This window comes from Gouania willdenowi, chromosome 9, assembly GCF_900634775.1.
Source record: "Gouania willdenowi chromosome 9, fGouWil2.1, whole genome shotgun sequence".
NCBI lineage: Eukaryota > Metazoa > Chordata > Actinopteri > Blenniiformes > Gobiesocidae > Gouania > Gouania willdenowi.
Window position 1 is genome coordinate 22,018,443 of NC_041052.1, and position 21,461 is coordinate 22,039,903.

Sequence of the window (21,461 nt, forward strand, 5' to 3'; positions counted from 1 at the left end):
GATGCCGATATTGCAGCCTTGAGTATTGGCCGACACGGCACGAATCATACGTACTTTTATTCCTTATTTTATAGTGTGTAATGTTAGAAAAGGCTTGATCAAGTGATGTTACTCAAACAGAGAACAATAGTCAGCAACAGTAAGTATGACAAAAACTGACCCATTTATTATTAACCTATTGGTTACATACATTTTAACCTTCAACATAATATCTACAGCGTTCTACAATTGAATAAATATAATATATATCGGAAATTATAGATGCAGTTCAATAAATTCCGATCTTTGTTTTCTGGCTGATATCGGACCGATATATATCAATATCTGATCGGGACACCCCTAGAAAATATGAGCAACTGACAATAGATAAACACCTCATATTACTTGCCCAAAGCATTTCAACTCGAGACCTAATAAATGACACCCAGGACAAGTATTAAATTACAAAACGTGCATTTAATACTCAAATAAAATCTATTTCTTACAATGTATGTAATGTATTTCTTCTGAACATTGTTGAGTTTTTTTTCCTTCTCTTTTTGTGGGGTGGAGGGGGGGTTTGGTATTTTAAGGTCATTGTATTTGACTGCATTACTTTGTTTCTTCCTGGTTAGCAGGTATAGAAGATGGAGAATGAAGAATTTTGAGGGCTTTAAAAATATGACAGTGAAGTCTAACTTAGAAATTGTCTTAAGTGAATTTCTTTATTCAAAAAGTAGTAAAATGCAGTAAGAAAACCAGGATTATCACTGTGACCTTTACACAGCATCGTTTTTAAATGTTGATGTTTCTGCAGTCAGTTCACCATATCCTGTGCATGCAGCACAGTGAACATTTGTGCAAGAACAATCTGAATGTTCAGCACTGCAGCTGTGGAAGCTTTTCAAAGACACTCGATGCTTTTGGAGTGAAACCTCTGTGGTTAGGTTCGAAACCAACTTTTGCACATGAAGACTTTCACAAAAATGGCACAAAGAAGGAAACATCACCCAAAGAAAGCTTAGCCTCAGCTAAAACGCAGAAAAACACGTTTCTGTGAAACAAAATCCAAACAGTATTTTCATTACTGTACACAGAAAAACTGACTTACTGCAAACTATACACCACAAGTGACAGCATGAAAGAACAAAAAAATATATATCACCAGAATTGAGTTTCACTAAACAAAAACCCAATTCATTCCAGTTAAAACCACAATATAAACATAAAACAAACAAAAATATAAACCAAAATCCTCCCTGTGTTTTTCGAATGAGTTACTGCTTTTGCTTCCTCCTAAATTACAGCCGTCTGTTTTTGGTTGCTGGATGGTATTACACTGTATGTGTCCCTACAAAAAAAATTAAATAAAGAATCAGAGCCCAGATGCAGATAATAAAAGGAGGGAAGGTATGCTAAGTGGAGCATATGAAAGGCAGTCTGCTATAATCAGTGTACAAAGCAAATAAACAGCAGGCCGTAGGTTTGGAGGCTGGCTTCATATTCACTGTTTAGAGATTACACTCAGACACCTACAGTGGTTACACATGAGCCAAACTCACATCCACGTTACACTATTTTAAGAGAATTTCAGTGGCGTTATGAAACAAAATGAGAAAGTACTGCTCAGACTGGCTTGAACTGTAACCTACCAATTACAGTAATCAGACAAAACATTATGACGACAAGGCTGGCCTTTGGCACCACCATGGACTGTGGGAAGAACACAGCGTAAAGCTTTGAACATGGTTTTATTGAATATGCCACCTACACCAACTCATGTAGTTTGCACTCTGTACAAACCACCTCACTGACTCAGTATCTGTGACGACAGCTGTGCTGGAGTTCAAAACTGATATCCAGAGTTCCTGAGAAACGTCTCTATGTTCCGCCATAAACGGCCTCACATCCTCCCACTGCCTCTGCCAATCTACCAGAAGCCACGCCTCTACTTTTCTGCACGCGTATCGTGGAACATTAACAAGGTCGCATCGGGTCACATTGATATAGGGCTGTGGGTCAGGTAAGAGCCAAGATCATATGTACCTGTTCGCTGTTGCGACGCACGTCCTTATTTCCATGCACTGTTCTGCATTCCCTTTGATTGACAGTCTCAAAAACAGGAAGTCAAAGCCTATTGGCTGGGCGCACTCAGCGATTGTTTCCATTTGTATATAAGACAAAGGCGGGACTTATATACATTAATGTATATGAATGACCACTGGCAGTAGACCATAATAAAAGACTAGTTAGGTATTTTTCGCATTTCAAAAGAATCATACACAAACAGATTTCTCAGAAACTCCAGATATCAGCTTTAAGATAACGTGTTCTGTCTCATATTAAAAACGGAAAGGACTTGTAGTATAATCATTTTTAGGAAGTTATCATGGCCTCAATGTTAACGACAATGCAACTAAACACCTGCTGAATAAGACAGAAATTCCACTCAATCACGCAACATAAAGAATTAAAAAAATAAAAAAAAAATACAGGTACCAGATACTACAGCACATCAACAGAAGGGGAAGTTAAGACTTGACAAATCAGTGCTGTTTTTGCAGCAGGAGAGAGATCTACACCAGAGATGAGCAACTTTTATCACAACGGGGGCCACAAAAGTGTGATTGTTTGATCCAAGAGCCACATTATCAGTATCTATGTCAGCATATCGCAGGTCAGCACTAATATAAGAAAGAACATGGTTGGTTGTCTATGTCTTTGCAGTTGTACACTGTTGTTTTGCTAAAAATAAATAAAAACGAAAAAAATCTTTTTGTGTGTTTTTATAGTAATCGTGTGTGTTTTTTGGAGTCATTATGTGTGTATTTGTTGTTTAGTGTTTAATGAGCCATTTTAGATATTATTTGGTCTTTTTGTGCATTTTCCTGTCATTTTTGTGCAATTTTGGAGTCATATTGTGTATTCATTTGTGTGGGGGGGCTTACAGAATTAGACAGAGGGTCGCCAGGTGCCCATGTTTGCTCTACTACACTATGGTGGTCCTAATGTAATGGCCGATTATACCAAACACTTAAAGAAGACAATGTGTGTTAAATAAAGTTTCCTGAGGTTCAGCTCGTGCTCTGCTATAGCTGCACAGAGCATGTCACGTCTGCAGAAGCTGAAGGAAAAGGAAATGTGCACCAGTTTAAATGTTACCTTTAGTTTCCAGCTACAGAACCGACCATTGACCTGCTCAAAATTAGCCACTACTAACTTTAAGGTCTTTAAAATACACTGACTGGCACCATTTAATTATATACGGGGGTTTAAACAGAGAATGTTACGTATAAGATACAATAATAATAAAAAAAAAAGATGATGTATCACTGACACAATGCTACAAGAGTCCTCGTAAAAACACATTTGTTTTCTTGTTTGTGGCTAATTAATGTTGACTCACCAAATAGCAGCAGCTGCTGGCTCTCCCACCTGTTATAATCACAGGCTCTTCGTCCCAAACGCTCAAGAAAAACCTTCCCAAAAATAAATAAAACGCCAGCGACAGACGCGGAGAAAAGCTTTTAACTGTCCGCGGATGAGCGGTCGGTCCTTTTATAGCCGCTCCTCTGTGACACGCGCTGTCACGACACACGCGCACACCACCTGTGGCTATACGTGCCGAGGTATCCCCGTGCCTTCCGCTCCTACCAAAATAAGAGCGTTTGACTCACGCTGTCAGGCAGGCGGTGCCCTGAGGTGTGCTGCAGGACGAGGGTGGAGAGAGGACAGAGGGGAGGGTGACGCACTGGTAATTGAGCCATTAATTCCACACTACACGGACACACGCACGGAGTTTGGCGCTTTGTGTCACGCGCCACCTGCTGGCGGAAATGAGCAAGTGCAATCGTATTTTCACAGTAAAAATTAAAAAAAAAAGCCAACTCAAACCATCGAAACCAATCAAAAAGTTTAACCAGAACGCACCCCCCCCCCCCCCCCCCCCCCACACCTGTGCAGTACAATCAATAGGACATGTACAATTTTTAATTCTCATTTTGTGACAAAAGTGGACTATTTCAAGAGTTTTGTTGCAAGCAGTAAATTAAGTCTTTACAATTAAAATAAATAAATATATGATTTGGTCCAGGGGATTCGAGTCAAAATAAAGACTAAGGAGAAGATATGACCAAGCTTGTAAAGGCCTCTTAACTTTGATTTGACTCGTATCACCTGAGCTGAATAATGAAAAAAACTAATGTTATCAAAATGTATTTAAAAATAAAAGTATAAAAACAGAGTTGTCTGCTTTTGCAATATAAGTTTTCATGTTTCAATGAGATTTTAACCAAATTCGAATGTTTCGGTTGGTTAAATTGTTGGTATGAGTGGTTTCGTAGAAAAGAAAGTCGCCTATATATACAGTTATATAGGCTACTTATATGGCAAGCCGTTCAGGAAATTGTATATGTGTGTGTGTGTGTGTGTGTGTGTGTGTGTGTGTGTGTGTGTGTGTGTGTGTGTGTGTGTGTCATAAATGGACATACAATACATATGTTGTTGCTGAAATTTTAAAAAAAAAACTTTTTGTTCGATATATTTGATATGGATATTAATAATTTCTGTCATCAATGCATCCTGTTTGGTGGAGAAAAGGCCAAATGCAGTCAGGGATTCAAACCCCACACCTAAAGGGTAGGGTGTGAATCTCTGACTCTTTCATTGTGAAGCAGGATTGTTGACCTCTGTGTCAACATGTTTTGTTCCAATTGTTGCACATTGCCCTATACCTTTTTTTGTTTAAACTAAACAATAGTCATGTGTTGTCAGTCAGCAGGAAAACACTGCTTCACTCTATATAAGATAGCATACTTTACATTTTTTCACAAAAAAACCAAGCATCCATGGGGCAAAGAGAACATGGATTTTATGCTGGATCAAACAAATTCAATATCCAGGCAATCTTAGGTTGTCTTTGTTTATTCCATTGAAAAAAAAATGACCTAAAAACTTGATGCCTTGCTCTTGTCGTGCGTGTGTTAAAGGTCAAATAGCATTTACCTTCCCCTTGCTCACCCTTCCCTTACTTGTCCAACTAATAGGGCATCACCTGGTGCCTATGGATCCTCCTGTAGAATCTACCCAGTGCAAACTACTTATGCATCAATAAATGCCCCAAAAAGAGAGAGAGAGAGAGAAAAAAAAAACCCCATCATGGTTAATTATTAGAAACCATAGAAATTGTGTTCATTTATTAAACTTTTACCTCACATTTTTGTCCTTACTTCTATGTTTTATCATCATATTTAGTTAACTCTAATATTTTCAATTAATTTGATCATTTTGTTTGCGTTGGTAAACCCTAACCCAACTAACATAGCGACACAATCAGTGAGTGTCTCTCTAAAAGTTCTGAGTCAACACAACGTTTTAATCCAGTTTCACAACCGAAAAGGTACATTAAAAGTGAAAACAAGCAAACACTTCAGTATTACTGTTTATTAGTTTAACAAAACTCAGTACCGTACATCAGCATTACATAATTTTTAAGCAAAAAAATAATAATAATCTATATATTATACTTTGAGCTTGACAGCATCACAGCCTGTATGGCTCTCTCTGTACAGAGTCTCCTAATCAGGATTCTTCTTTTTTTACAGTAAAATCATGACCCTGTAAAATTACAAAACATCTGATAAGATTTAGATCATTAAAGGTGTTTCTGGCACTAGCGTAGGTGGGCACAGTGGGCTACAAAGTGGGACTGTTAACCTCAGTGGGTGAAAATATTGAAAAATATGTAATAGCAAAGTTAGCAGGGATTTTAACGAGAGCATGTGATTAAAGGTTAGCTTTGGCACATACTTTTTCGAAGATACATTTTGCCTAAAAACAAAGCATTATAACGACATAAAGATTGAAATGCAATTTGTTGTATCAGAGACTTAGTTCGATCACATATCATAAATTAATTTTGTCTCATCTTTGGCATCCAACCTGCATTGTCATCCAAACACTGATATGTCTCCACCCTTCCTATTGTTTGTTTTTTGTTTTTTGGGTGTAATTCAAAGGGGTTCATGTTGTGTCCTCAAATTTGCCTTGATTATATCAAAGACCTGAGAGGAAATCTGGGGAAACATTAGGGGGGGGGGGAATAACAATAGTTAATAAGAATCCTGAAAAATCCTGATCTTATTTCAAAGCTGTGTAGTACAGTGTTCAGTGTTCTGTGATGGCACTGTGGTGACAAAAAACTGAAGGCTGCTCTGATTTGTATTAAAACGTCTTTGGAGACAGCGTAGCTCAGTGGGAAGGAATGTGAATGTTCTGCAGCTGCAAATAACTGTGGCACAAAAAAAGTCCCTTCTTTGCATCTGAAACTGTATCATCAGCAATCGTTCGTTCCTATCAAGTCATGTGTCGGTAAGTCACTCTCCAAATCTCACACGTGTGCGCAAAACATGCACGATGGGGGAGGAGCTGGAGTCCAAGCTTTTTTAACCTCTCCATCATTTTGGAAACAGAGTGATCGTGCAGGTTTTACTAAGAAACCAGCCTGAGGAGTGTGGTAGCAGTGTGTGGGGAAGTGATTTAAAAAGCTCCGTGTGTCCTGAGGGCTGTGCTGAGGCAGAAAGTGAGGAAGTCAAACCGGTGCGACGTAATTCCCAGGAAAAGTTCCGAAAGCACGAGTCCGTTCTGACGTACCTTCAAAGAACAAAGCATGGACTAGTTAGAACACATACAGTCATTCACAATTAATGCATTATATACATCTATTAAATGAATAGTTATGTCATAATGAGATATACCTGAATTAACTTAACATCTCCAGTAGAGGGCAAACCTGTTTTTTTTTTCTTCTTTTTTTAAGGGCAAACCTGGTTCCCTGATAATATATTTGATCAGTTGAATTTAAAAACTTAAAAAGCAGTTTTTCTACCTAATGAGTAAAACACTGTTGTTTCTAAGGATGTCCTAATCCCATAATGATATCAGCAAAAAGAAGATAATATCAGATTATAACGGCCTGCGTCTAAAATCCGATATAATATATGTTGTTTTTATTTGATTTATTCAGGTTATTTTTCAGGTTATCTTCTAATTCTTTTTTTTTTTTAAATGTATTTATTTTAGAATATTCTTATGTTTAAGTTTAAAATACATGTCATCCATTGGTTAATAATGGGTCAGTTTTTTCATACTTACTGTTGCTGACTATTGTTCAAGCCTTTTCTAACATTCCACACTACTAAATAAATAATAAAAGTATGTATGAGCCGTGCTTGTATCATACTGGGTCAATATCAGTATGGGCTAAACACAAGGATGCAATAAGTATCGTAACGTAAGTGAAAAGTTGTATGAGGACAGCCCTAGTTGTATAATGTATACAGTATTCACAGCACTTTACTTTTTCCACATTTTGTTATGTTACAGCCTTGTTCCAAATTGTATTAAATGAATCTCTTTCCTCAAAACTTCTACACAAAATACCCCGTAATGCTGGGAAACTAGGCACCGCTCATCACTGTATATGTCCTAGAGTGGCCCAGTCAGAGTCCAGACTTGAATCCCATTCACCATCTCTGGAGAGATTCTAAAATGGTTCCCATCCAACCTGATGGAGCTTGAGAAGTACTGCAAAGAAGAAGGGGCCCAAGTGCCTAAAGATCAAAGTACCCCTGACTGAAGTCCGCAGTTCGGGGTGGAGCTCAACGCTGCTCAATGTCGAGATGCTATTGTGCTGTGTGATTCTTATACAGTTGAAAATAATGAACCTCAAAATAAATGAATCGTGCAATATAAATAATTTTATATGTTACATAATTCTATAGGCATACAAAATAGATATGGGTTAAGGTTAGGGTTAGATTAAGTCTGAACACGATTGGTGTATTGAACGTTGAGCGCCGCCTCGAACTGCAGATTATGGGCGGGGCTCCTGGAGCAGTTAAGACACGCCCAGTCTATACTATAAAATATCCAATGAACGATCTGTGCTACGTTAACTAGCTATTCATTACACAGTACCTCTCTATTCACTCTTCTCTCAATCCAACCTACTCACCACCATAGATTGTAGAGCCCACAGGTGCTAGTTTTTATAAAAGGGGCGTGGCTAACAGGGCTTGTTTGTGATGCAAGATGGTTCCAAAACATCACATGATCTTGTTCTCAGCCAATAGCAAAAATTGTAAATTGACTTGATTTATATAGTGCTTTTCCCCTACATTGAAGTAGTCTCAAAGCACTTTACAGTTTGACCACTAGGTGCAACTTCGGGTTCAACCCTTCGACAGGGATAGACTGGGATCAAACCTCCAACCTCTCAATCGGAAAATGACCCTACGACCACCTGAGCTACGGTCGCCCAATTGTAATAGACGGGTTTCAACCCATAGAGGGCAGTCACTCTGTCATTTTACAACAAAATAACATTGTCATTATGGAGTTTTTTGTGTAGAATTTTTAGGAATGAGATTAGTTTAATATGATTCATATGATGACAGGCTGTAACATAACAAAACGTGGAAAAAGTGAAGCGTTGTGAATACTTTCTGGATGCACTGAATACGTCAACAATGTATTTTCCCACATTTGGGGATTCAGCGAAAGAACTTAATGAAATAAAGTGCTCCATCCCAGTTAGAGCTCACATATAGTGCATAAAGGTCACTCTATGTCATTTCTGTCTCGCTGCGCTAATACAACACATTGATGGTCTGTGGCCCTGCTGCAACTAAACAACATCAAATAGGTTCATCTTTGTTGTGATTAAAATCCAAACATCCTTTCTCTCTAACAAATTTGTCAAACTCAAGGCCCGGGGGCCAAATCCGGCCATTTTGAGCATCCAATTTGGCCCGTAGGAGAAAGTAAAAATGACAACAAAAACATTAATTATTGTGTAAATTAACAAATAATCCAGTTGAAGAAATATCAAATTCACCAATTTAATGAAACTCTGCAATATTTCGATATATTTTCATTTGTTTATGTCACATGAATGCAATCATTTTTAATTGCTAATTGTGGAAAGAACTCTAATTTTTTCCACAAATCTTGCAATTTATCACAACCAATTCCACAAAATTCCTCTAAATTACACAAAAATTGCTTACAAAATCTAGAATTTTTTGAAGTGAAGATCCAGCAGGGAGTGATAGTAAACACTGGGGCACAACCTAAAATCTGCGGCCCACTTTAGGTCAAACTGGTCCATATTGGGCCCCTGAACTAAAATAAGTTTGACACCCCTGCTCCACAGTGAATACATTAAATACAACCACTTGTAAGATAATGAACCAAATGTTAAAAACCAAAAGGAAAAGTCTCACCTACAAACCAGCCATCATCACATTTCTCCATCACTTGCACAATGTCTCCTTCCTTAAGCTCCAGCTCATCTGAATTCTGTGGTTTGTAGTTGTAGATCGCTTTGTATCTATATTTGAGAAAAATCAAAAGAATCTCTTAAACCAGGATGACAGGCGCTGCAGCAGTGAAACAATGAAGTCTAGACATACGGGTGCCGGTGGACCACTGTTGAAGTGGGGCTGTTTGGCACCTTTGTTGGCACCAAGGAGTCGTTGTAGGGACTCGACGGCGCAGGCTGGTTTGGTATTGCACCCTAAGAAAGATGGAGAGCACGTGTCAGGGGTTGTGCGGTAAGAATTGATGAGCTAGAGTTGTGACAGGACAAGCAGAGCCACAATGGGTGCAAGCATTGAGGGAGGCTGTGAGGGCGGACCTGTGAGGGCTCAGTGTGTCTGAGGGAGGTGGCTGTGGAAGCTCCAGGCCTGAGTGCAGATGCTGACGACTGAGAGGAAGGTGGGAAGGCTGTAGATGTGTAGCTCTGGTTAGCTAAGGGTGAGCCAGCCCAGTGGCTGTTCTGCTGTTTGGTGGCTAAATGATCAACCATTTCTTTAGAAACAGAAGTCTGAGTGGGGGAGCAGGAGTGTGAGGCAGGGCTGCCAGGAGGTACTGGTGAGGACGACTTTAAGGGAGAGTGTTGGGGCTTTGGGCTCATGGAAGTGGGGGTGAAAGGAGACAACGGTGAGCGCGGGCAGGGGGAGTGGAGTGGGCGTCCTGGGCTCTGTGGCCCAGGGGAGATGGGAGACATGGGTGAGCCGGGTGAGCTGTCATCCAAGCAGTATTTGGTGCGTGGCATCTTGTTGACCTGGACGTAATTGGCAGGGAAGATACCACTCCGGTTTGTTCCTGAGATCCGACCCTCCAACCATTTATCATCAACACAGCGAGTTATGCTGATCACCTCGCCCTGAAGAGAATTTAGAGAAGTTATAATAATTCATTTTTCAGTCACATTCAGTCAGTATTTTATGCATGAATAAAATAAGTCAATGCTTTATTTTATGTGGAACAATTGGTACAGAAGGATCATAAAATGAATCATTTGCATTAAAAATCCGACTTTAGCAAAATATTTGGAAACACTTTACTTGAAGTTTTTTACATAAGGCTGACATTACGCTGTCATTATCTGTCATTAGCATGAATAAGGTGTCATGAAGGCTGTCATTAAGTGTCGTTCACTAAATTATGACACCTTTGGAGCTATGTTGGCATTTTTTGGGTTCGGTCGAGGGATCTAGTGGGGTTAAGGTAGGGTTAGGGTTGGGGTTAGGGTAACTAAGGGTTAGGATTATGGTAACGAACAACACTTAATGACAGCCTTTGTGACACGTTAACCATGCTAACACAGGTGTCATGTCACAATAATGACAGTGTAATGTCAGCCTTGTGTATAAAACTTCAAGTGTTACCAAATATTTACTGTGATTTTGATCAAATATAACTACTTCAACAATAATTTGATCCATTTTTTTTACTCCTCTGCCATTTAAGAGGCTCCTCCCTGTCACGCACTGATTTGAAATGAACGGCAAGCAGAACATTTCTCTTGTGATTGCCAACTGAGACTTTGTCTAGGTTGCCTGTTTGGTTAGGGCATCACCTCTGCATAGCTATGTCTGACACCTTTTCAAAGCATCCCTTGTACAAGTAAGGATATAAAGAAAACAGCACTCACTTTACGAAAAGAGAGCTCCACTGGTAGGTCTGCATTAAAGTTATACAGAGCCACAGCTTCTCCGTAATCCAACACTTGAAGAGTGGGAGACCTAACGGGGGTGGGCTTTTCTGTGGGGGGTAGAATCTGTGAAAGACATGCAGGGCAGGGTTGTAATGAGATTCACAGGCTGTTACAATGTCCGTTTGTAAGAGATTGTGACACTTGACTAAAAGATGAATACCTCGACATAGGAAGTGGGAAAAATCCCAGCTCTACCGTGATGTTCCCCTTCAAACCAGTTAGCATCCACCTGCCTGTGAATGTACACTATGTCACCCTTCTGCAGCGTGAGCTCCCTAAGACAGGACAAATACAAACAGGTTGATCTTCTTAAAAACACACCACTAAAAAACATCAATAGCACAAACTGGACATGAAACTGTATGATTGAACACTGTAACACACTTCCCAACTTTAAAAGCTAAGGCAGAAATTTCAAAGTGCAGGTTTGGATTATTTTTGGACAGATCCAGTCTTTGTCACAGGGACGTCCAACCCTGCACTAACAGATAACGTTCTGCCTTTTGCACAGCTTCTATGGTTAGAGGATTAGGACACTGTTTGATAGGCTAAGCAGGAGAAGAACGAGGTATAGAAACAAATGTTTTATAGAGCACTGGTTCTCAAACATTTTTGGCTGAAGTACCCCCTTTTTCTTATTTGTGAATCCAAGTACCCCCATTGTCCAGCTACAACATTTTGCTCAGAATAAAAAAAAACAACTATAGAGCATAATGATGGAATGACCAAGTGATGACATTTTAAAGAAACAGTATTTAGGGCAGAGGTTCCCAACCTTTTTTGGATCCTGACCCCATTTTGATATCCAGAATTTCAGGTGACTCCAAAGAGTTTTAGATCATGTTTGAGCTCAGGTATTTATTGATTTTTTTTACTGCATTTCAGTTGAGTTAGATTCATATTTCACAAAGTGAAGGTATCGAAATAGTTGTTTAAGATTGTGTGTTGTTTTAATAAAAAAACCCAATAATAATTAAATAATTTAAAAAATCTACTTACATTTTTCAGAAATTTTAGGCAACCCCATTTAAACTCCAAGCAACTTAACGCGAGGCCCCGATCCCAAGGTTGAAAAACACTGATTTATTGGTTCCTGAATAGATTTATTTCTACAGTTTTTATCATTTCCGGTCATCTCACGCCTGGGGTGTGACCATGACTGACACTTTATTTGTTAATTTTCCTCTTTCCCTCTCTCAAGTACCCCCTGTAGTGTCATTGCGTACCCCCATTTGAGAAACACTGTTACAGAGAATAGCTCTAATGATGTGAGCTTCAGCATCTCCTGTTTTCTCTCAACTTTAACTTTACAACATTAGAATTTAGACTTCAGACCTTTAACTATTCTGCAGTCAAATATCACCTCTCCTGAACATCCTGTCCACATGTGCAGATGCTCCAGCTGTTCCTTGGTCTCTCCTTTGCCGATGCTAAACTAGTACCGTCCCGACAACACACTTGATATCTTATTTTAGACCTCCATGTATATCTGATACTGTAAATTGCTAGACTGACGTGTACACGACAGGGGAACAATCTGTTGGTAACGTAACCCAGTGACTCCTGTGTGTTTTAAATTGTGACTCACTTCTGTGACTGGGCCTGGAAATTGAATTTTGCTCTTGCTGCTTTCATCTAGAGAAAAAAAACAAAATAAATCACAAGTTAAAAAAAAATATTGACAGTGCAATTCAAAGAAAAGTGATCATCAGATAATTCAGATGATTGGAAGCGATGGGAACATACTTTCTTCTCTTCTTTTTTAGATGGCAACTCCATGCTGTCATTTGCAGTGTATGGGTGATCTATAAAAAAGTATTGTCTGAACTGTTATACAAGTTAAGTAGAAAAACAACTGCATAGCTAATCTTCAATCATTAATCAGGTCTTCTGAGTTTTCCCTTCCTATTTTGTGAACTTCCTCCCCACCCAACCACCCTATAGTTAAAACACACAAACACACACAAAGACTTTCAATGTTTACTTCAGCTTCACTGTGAGGGTAAAATTAAAGTAGGCAACAAAAGCCCAAACCAGGAGACCGATAAAGTAAAATAGATCACTTCAAACTTTCATCAGTTTTCTGCCTGATTGAATTAGTGACTATTTTTCTGAGAAGTGAGGGAAGATTGAAGAGCATGAGCGTCTCATATCAACAGCTATTGTTGTTATGTTTAAACTAAGTGAAGAAAGGTTGTGAATAAAAAAATGTATTGATGTGTTACTTGGCTAGGAAAGGAAAATGTAATAAACTTTTACCGTATGTAAAAGTAGAAGAAGGGCCAACAGAGCGCTGGACCGGCTGCTTCAGTGCTGATGAGGGGCTGAAGTGAAGAAAATACACATGTTCAAGAAGCAAGTAAAGGTATAATGATTAAACAATATGAGTCATCCTAGGGCTGGGCAATATATCGAGATTCAAGATATATTGAGATTTCTGTTTTGACGATACTGAAAATTATAATATCGCCTATACCGATATATTTTCATTTTTTAGCTTATTTTGTATTGAAATACTCGATTTAGGAGTTGCTGAGTGCTTTCTAACCCAGACCTTCATCTAAACAAGCCACACTACAGAATTCACTCACACGTGCTGTCCCTTATAGGAGAAAAAGACAAAAGTGGCACATATTGTGTAGCTGTTTGATAATAAATGTGCATGTGTAACATTTTGACCAAGTGACCCAAGACATTCTAGTCTGAACAAAGGGATAAAACAAAAAAGTATTTTATCTTCAGATCTTTATTTGTGAAAAGAAAACGTTTCTCTTTGACTTCTTTCAAAGGGAGTTTGTATATTTATAGGCAAAGCAGTTTTGTAATTCCAGCAGGACCCCCCACAGACAAACAACAGGAGAGAACGGCGTCACTTTTACATGCCCTCAGAGAAATTCCAATGGACCAGGAAAGGTCTCAACCCACTAACTTCAACTTGAGCAAACAGCAGCGAGAATCCTCTAAGAATGCATTACACACATGGGGGGAAATGTGGAGGGCTGTCAGCAGTAATGAACGCTGTATCCCAACTTGTTATACCAACAGCTTTTAAACAAAGTGTGGAAAAACAGAAGGTCACGTGATCACAGAAGTTTAGAACAAATGATCACTGGCAGCTCGAATCAATCCCAAAGCTTGTTTTTCTAAAAAGTAATGGGCAGCTACTTCCAAGCATTGAGCCAATAACAAAGTGTAATCCACTTTATTATTGGCTCAGTGGAGTCTGGTTATGCAGCGATTGACCCTGGATTTGCAATTCACTTAAAACTGTGGAATAATTGTAATCCTGTGGAAAAACATGACAGATTTATTTAAAAAATAAAATTTAAAAAAAAAAAGGAGTCCTCATTATTGGATTTGTTTACACAAAACAAGAAGAATAACTAACTCAACTAGTTTAGAAAGAGCGGCTGTCATCACTTATAATGCTGCTACAACTTGAATCCCAGGAAGTGACGATAATCATGTCTACAGTAGCAATTTAAATAAAAAATAAAGTGGATATACTGTATGTGTATGGATTACACTGTTTGTGAAAAAAAACACATCAAAACAGTACAGCACAAAACAGTTTCACTTGACAGTAATGTGTGCTATTGCTAAGAATGACATCAAAAGGAAAACCTGTTTAAATAAATAGCAAATTAAAACAAAACATGTCCTGCTTCACTGATTGTAAGGACTTAACTATGTATATTGTCTTATATTACTCACCTGTATTGTGCATTGCTTTTTGTTCCAGGCGTCACTGGAGCTCTTTCCTTGGCTTCCTGTGAGCAGAATGAACATTAGAGGGATTGTTCCCAGCAGCTTGCCTTCAAGATCTTACAGCTCACAGGAAATCTCACAACAACTCAGACAAAAGTGGAGGTGCTGACCACTCCCAGAGGAGCCAGAAATCCCCTGGGTCCTATCCTCCTCAGCTGAAATAACAAATCCACTCATGAACTGTCTGAATTGTTGGAATATTTCAGTTAAAAAAAGTAGCATCTAGGCTCATTTTAATCACAGGTATCAGCAGGATTAAGACACTTTATTCATGGAACATCAACAAGAATAAAAAAACAAATTTTTGTTTATTGGTTTTTGATTTTTCTGGCAGCTACTTCTACATTTGCAGGCAGGTTTCGAACAAAGCAGATCAATCCAAGAGCAAGACAGGCAGGCAGCTTCTGGCAGGGTGGTCATCCATGTGACATACAGGGAAGGAATGTGATCAGAGAGAGCAAGCACTGACATACGGCCCTGATCTGGGACGTGGAAACTAAAGGGCAGGTGGGCATTCTGCTAGATTAGAAGTGAGGGATGCTTCAGCACAGAGAGTCAGGAGGAGGGCTCAGTACCTCACCCCAGCCTTGATGTTGCTTCTTCTGGTAAAGTGTCTTCTCCAGGCCCTGGATCTCCCAATCCAGTTCAGCCTCAAACTGGCTCAGCTCACAAGCCAAACTGGCCTGAGCCCGAGCCATGATGGAGTTGTAATAGCAGGATTAAATCACTGAGACAAAGTCTGTTTGTTCTTTCCTCTTCCTATCATAATGTCACTATATTGTGACCAAGTGTTTTAGAAATCACAAATGAACGAAATTCTCACCTCAATAGAAGACTTTGGTTTCTCAGACTCTTTCCTCTGAAAAGAAGGAAAATAAAACACACAGAAATAAGGAAATACATTTATAGATCAAGTCTTTTACAAAGCTGATCTTGATTCAGGACGTGTGTCACTAATAGATGAAATCATAAAAACAAAGGGAAAGAACTCGTATATGATTAAGAACATCCAGCAAGTTGTTGTATGGTTGTGTTTTTCACATGTTGGCACTAAACTGTGCAATGTGATGACCTGGGCTGAACAAGGTTCCAGTAAATAGATTATTAATATCCAAAATAGATCAACTGTGAGTGATAGTTTGATGAGACAATATCTGTTGACTCTAGTTATAATACGTCTACACGGGGTTCTTGTTGGAAAAGGCTAGAAGGGGTAGTTGATGTTATGTGTGTGGCTTTGTAAAACAAAGCGCTCTGTCTATTTCACCCACACCAGCTGATTTATTTGCACCTATAATCAGGAAGTAGTGGCCCCATGAAAAGGTGAGAGGTCAACATTTGTGAGTGCCAAAATCTTAAAATAATTGGTAAAGCTTTTAAAAATACTGAAAATGAATTGGTAAGTCATCCAAAAATTCATGAAAACATTAAAATTATAACACCTCAAAGTGCAGATTTGTGAATCATTTTGTCAGATAGTATTACTTTTAAAGCAGGATGGAAATAGTTATTTCTAAGGCCTTGACTGAGTGTGTCATTCCCACTATAGTCACAGACTTTAATGTCCTCATGATGCAGCACACAGCTTTGCTTTGCACTGACCAGGGGAAACAACAGTGCCTGCTGTCATTAGGAGAAAATGAAATACGACTCTTCGTTGTAAGTTGTTAGACGCCACAAAAGGTTAACACCATAATACAGATCACAAGACAACTCAGCTCCTGTGGGGGAATGAAAACAGCCTTTTCCTGCAGAAGTGGAAAAATTCAACATGTTCAGAGTTATGCATGTGTTCCCTGCTGTTTTAAACTATTAGACATGCTAAATATCTTTAAAAAAAAAAAAAAGACTGCGCAGTCCTTTTGAACAGCAATCAGGTAAATCTGGTAATCATAGAGAATGAGTCTGAACCTTAGTAATCTGAGTGTTTCATTCAGTGATTCAAATACAATGTCTCCTGTGTCAACGCTACAGCTTGAATATCTCTGGTTGAACTTATCTGAAAAGATAAATGATTGAATACTAAAAGCCTCTGAAACAAGCACAGCACATACAGCAGTACACTGTGTACAGTCGCTCTCCTGAGTCATCACACACTGCGTGAGAAGTTGCATTACAAGGACTTAGACTGTAATTGTGTTAGAAAAGCTGAGCTCTGCAATGGGTAAAAAAATACAACTGTGCAAGTTCACGCAAAACCCTTCAGTGGTCAGAGCCAGCAGAGGGTGAGAGAGTCACATGAGAGCAGCTGAAATGTCCGTTTGTTAAATACACTCACTGTACCTGAGGTGGAACAGGGCTGTAGGGATCGGAGGTCGTGCTGCGTCCAGGCTCAAAGTCGTATATGCTCCTGGGCTGAGGGTGCTGCCTACCAGGGTCAGAGAGCTTATCCACGTCTTCACTCCTGAAGCACACACACACACACACACACACACACACACACACACACACACACACACACACAGTCATGGCTTCATTGTGACCGCATGTCACAACACATCTCAACTTGTAATCTCCCACACATTTTCACTGCTGGCCTAATCTCAGATTGTTAGGTGACATCAAACTATATCTCATCTATATATATTTTATTTTCTTATTTTTTAAATCCATCCATCCATCGATATTATGTTATTGGGAGATATTTGTGGGTATTACATGGGTTATTATCACTAAGTTTTTTTCCACTTGTATTGAAAAACCAATATTAGATGTTGTTTGATAAAATGGTAACACTTTACTTGCAGTTTTATGCATAAAGGCTGACATCACACTGTCATTATTACGACATGACACCTGCCATTAGCATGAATAAGGTGTCATTATCAGTCTAACCCCGAACCTCGAACCCTAACCCCACTAGATCCCTCCACCTCAACCAAAAAATGCCAACATAGCTCCAAAGGTGTCATAAATTAGTGATGGCCTTCTTGACACCTTATTCATGCTAATGACAGATATTAACAGCGTAATGTCAGCCTTAGGTATAAAACTTAGTAACTAAGTCAAGTGTTACCGATAAAACATAATAAAAACAAATAAGTCGCTTTTTCCATTCCTGAAGTTGAGTTAGTATACTTATTATGAACAGATCATGTTTATCCTTGGAATACATCCAGTGTGACATCACATGAAAAGTAGGCTCAGCCCGTTATTTCCATGGATATACATACATAATGTGACCTAACATTAAGTTGTGGGAGGGGTCTATGGATGTTCTCCTTTTTTGAACATGTAAATGTTTAATTGAAATCTTCTTACTTTATGTTTTTAACTTGTTTTGAAAATGTACTTGTTTTGGACAATAATGCCATATCGGATATCGTCAAAAAAGCTAATATTGAACATCTAGTTAATTCCATATTAATCTCCTTTGTAACCAAATGATGCAAAGTGCTGCATGCTGGGGAGGTGAACCCACCAGTCCGGTAGAGCCCCGTGAGGTGTAAGTCTGAACAAATTATTGTCTGCTTCGTTGCTTTCCTCCGCGTCGGCTGTTATTCGCAGCCCTGCAAACAGATCAGTGTGTCAGTGCACATCATCACTGACTAACAGGAGATTAAATCACAACACGGGACAACAGTGTGGTTTCACTGACGTTCAGCTGACCACCGCTCTGACTCCTCCAGGTCAGACTCTGAAAAAGAAAGGAGATTGGTGTTGGCATCCCTTATGTTTTTTTTAGGGAATTAGTGCGCAGTTCACATTCATGGATTTAATTCCAATCTCACATTCACGCAACACTTTCTGCATATTTGATCATCAAACAGGTTCAACGTCACTATGACAGTTTGCTCCGTTGAGAACGTGCATGAACTCGTGTTGATAAATGGAGATTCAAAGCGGCACAAATGTTTGGCTCACTATGACTTTTAATGTGGGCATCATTATAAAATATTGTTACATTCATTGTGCTCATCTTGACATATTCCTAATTATTTCATTTAGTACTCTATCAGCTTAATTCAACTTTTGTTATTGAGTAAAATGGCTTTAGGCTAATGGTAATAAAGAGAAACAGGAACGAACCCTGCATCGTCAGGGAGAACATGCAAACTGTTTCATGACTTTATAGGAAAGAAGTGGCATTGACTGCAAACAGTGAACATTTGAAATTCTCCCTGTGTGTATAATATATAAACACCCTGGCACATGTCTTCACTATGTAATGGAGATAAATAAATGGTTAGATGGAGGAGAGGCTGACATCATGCATTGGATTAATGTCAGATCCAATGGACTCAAATGACTTTAGGCTTCTGGCCTCTTTTATCATGTCTTGTTTTGCCTTTGCTATAATCTGCTCACTGAATCACCTTGGTTGTTCCTGACACTGACAGAAAGGAATTTTGTTCCAGAGCAGAGTGTGAGAAAAAAGGAGGAGGAGGAGGAGAGTATTTACCCTCTGGCTTCTTGTGGATCTGCCTGAACATGCTCCTGTACCAATCTCTGGGCTTGTTGACACTCTGATACAAGAAGTGGGAGGAGGTGCACAAAGTTAATAAGCCTGGCAAACGGTACTCTGGAAAAGCATTAAACACATTGTGAAGAATAAATGTTAGTCCTACTGATCTGGAGGCAATGGGCATCCCGCTCTCATCCACTGGACCGATTCCTGAGAACTTGATGAGCCTCTCTTCCCTGTTGGAGGTCCAGCTTTGCGGTGACGTGACAGAGGCGTTAATGCCATTGGACATCCCACCTGAGATACAATTACAGACACATTTCATAAACTGTACTCAAATAACTTGTGAATTCAGAAGATGTGTGCATGTACGGAAGGATTTATTGAGTATACGTGATGTCACGTCAATACTGTTCCAAAATCTAACTCAGCTGTAGTTACTCCTCTAATGACAATAACCAACATCTCCTGGTCTCGGAATCCAATAAAAAAAAAAACTACTTTATTAGCCAGAAAATTATTATTGCCTTGACTTGTCCTTAAAGTCATATTTAATAAATATTCTAGCCTGGAGTGGACTGGGACAAAAATGCAGCTCTGGAATCTTCTGTCCAAACCAGCCCACGACAATCAACGACACCACGTAGCTGTTATTAAGTCAACATGTGGCTCTTTATGTCTTAAATTGAATTATTGTTCCCCCAGAAAACCATTAAAAGGGGGAAACTTTTTAACCCCCTTTTACCTATTTCCATCAGCCATTTTGCAACTTCCTTTGTCCAATTTTTGCCTCTTTTTAAAGACGTTCTGACACTTTTTTAGACTTTAGCTTTTTACCAATTTTTTGTCAAGTTCTTTTTGACACTTTTATCACATTTTTGTCCTTTGTTTAATTTTTTTGGCCACTTTTCATCTAAATAAGCTAACTTTTTTCTCAATAAATACCAATTGTTTCCTTTTTTCCCTACATTTTGCCTCTTATTGTTCCACATTTTTGCCATTTTTCACTATTGAATCTTGACTGGTGCACCGAGAACAGCCCACATTACCCCCATTTTATTTATTCTTCATTGGCTTCTGGTCAAATTTTGTATTGAGTTTAAAATTATTGTCCTAACCTTCCGTGAGTTGCATGGTCAGGTTCCTCAGTATATCGCTGACCTGTTGTGCCCTTACACTTCAGGATGCACCGTTCGGTCTTCAGGCCAGGGTCTCCTAAAGATCCCAAAAACTAATTTTAAAACCCGAGGAGACCTGGGGTTCCAGGCTGTAGCCCCCAGAGTCTGGAATGACCTTTACCAGTCCCTCCGGGAGCTTGACTGCGTGGACTCTTTTAAAAATCATTTGAAGACTTCGCTCTTCAGAAAAGCCTTTGGTTAAATGGATTTTAAATTGATTTTTAACTTTTATTAACCTTTTATGATGATACTCCGGTTGTAAATTCACCTTTGTTCTACTATCCTTTTATGATGTTGCTCCTGTTGTTTTAATTTCTCCTCTGTTCTGTACAGCACTTTGTAATTTTTATCTGAGAAAAGCACTTTATAAATAAACATTATTTACTTACTTACTATTGTTTGCCACATTTTGCCCATATACACCACCTGGTTACTCTTTATTTGCCCATTTTTTAGCCAATCTTGACTGCTTTTGGTCCATTTTAGTCACTTTTCACTTTTTTCTTGCCACATTTTTGCCACTTTTGGACCATTTTTGGCCACCGGAGCTGCCCATTTTGGGTCGACAGCCCACCAAGACGATGCCCAGTATGCCAGATGGCCAGTCCACCCCTGCTTATCGAGCTGATAAGACACCTGTGACATTTGCCTTCACCTCCTTCTATCTTATCCATCATGAATGTAAACAATATCAAATCATTGTGTCCTCCTTCACCACAGCTGTAAACCACACCTTTGTCCAATATGTCCACCATCTGTCTCAAACCTAAGGCAAACATGTGTTTTATCTGAAAGATCTTGTATGATCTTACTGTGTGGCTGGGACGGTCCATAATATGAGCCGTAGCTGGGAGACGTCAGGCCGCCACCATTCACCGCAGAGACCTTGAAAAAGTTAGAAATACATAATTCAGATATAAAAAAAAAACAAGGATGACAATAAAATACATCAATCAACCATAAAATTATGACATAATGAAATTGTGAAACACTTTGTTAAAGGGAAGATACAAAAAGAGAGGGCAGTGTTACACCTAGGTGAGGGGGAAGGGAACAGGGAAGAGGGAGT

At 39.1% G+C, this 21,461-nt stretch overlaps 2 protein-coding genes across 6 annotated transcripts in view; both read right to left on the minus strand.

The window, feature by feature from the left end:
• Positions 1–3,665, minus strand: part of pdlim2 (PDZ and LIM domain 2 (mystique)) — a 42,222-nt gene extending 38,557 nt beyond the window's left edge. For 2 of the 3 annotated variants that reach the window (XR_003674804.1, XM_028457648.1), the window contains exon 1: positions 3,386–3,663. The gene's annotated coding sequence lies outside the window, so the exon portion shown is untranslated. Of the gene's footprint in view, positions 1–3,385 lie in introns of all 3 variants that reach the window. The other variant, XM_028457649.1, reaches the window with a different exon arrangement.
• Positions 3,666–5,976: 2,311 nt separating this feature from the next.
• The window catches only part of sorbs3 (sorbin and SH3 domain containing 3), a 31,103-nt gene continuing 15,618 nt past the window's right edge, over positions 5,977–21,461 (minus strand). For 2 of the 3 annotated variants that reach the window (XM_028457043.1, XM_028457044.1), the window contains exons 4-21: positions 21,205–21,277; positions 19,378–19,511; positions 19,212–19,275; positions 18,408–18,446; positions 18,231–18,318; positions 17,093–17,213; positions 15,633–15,668; positions 15,385–15,492; positions 14,756–14,811; positions 13,301–13,365; positions 12,788–12,846; positions 12,630–12,676; positions 11,202–11,316; positions 10,979–11,104; positions 9,677–10,207; positions 9,453–9,556; positions 9,264–9,370; positions 5,977–6,630 (exon numbers count right to left, since the gene is read on the minus strand). In XM_028457043.1, coding sequence (XP_028312844.1) covers positions 6,569–6,630; positions 9,264–9,370; positions 9,453–9,556; positions 9,677–10,207; positions 10,979–11,104; positions 11,202–11,316; positions 12,630–12,676; positions 12,788–12,846; positions 13,301–13,365; positions 14,756–14,811; positions 15,385–15,492; positions 15,633–15,668; positions 17,093–17,213; positions 18,231–18,318; positions 18,408–18,446; positions 19,212–19,275; positions 19,378–19,511; positions 21,205–21,277 — 1,935 coding nt within the window. In that variant the 3' untranslated portion in view covers positions 5,977–6,568. The remainder of the gene's footprint in view (positions 6,631–9,263; positions 9,371–9,452; positions 9,557–9,676; positions 10,208–10,978; positions 11,105–11,201; positions 11,317–12,629; positions 12,677–12,787; positions 12,847–13,300; positions 13,366–14,755; positions 14,812–15,384; positions 15,493–15,632; positions 15,669–17,092; positions 17,214–18,230; positions 18,319–18,407; positions 18,447–19,211; positions 19,276–19,377; positions 19,512–21,204; positions 21,278–21,461) is intronic. The other variant, XM_028457045.1, reaches the window with a different exon arrangement.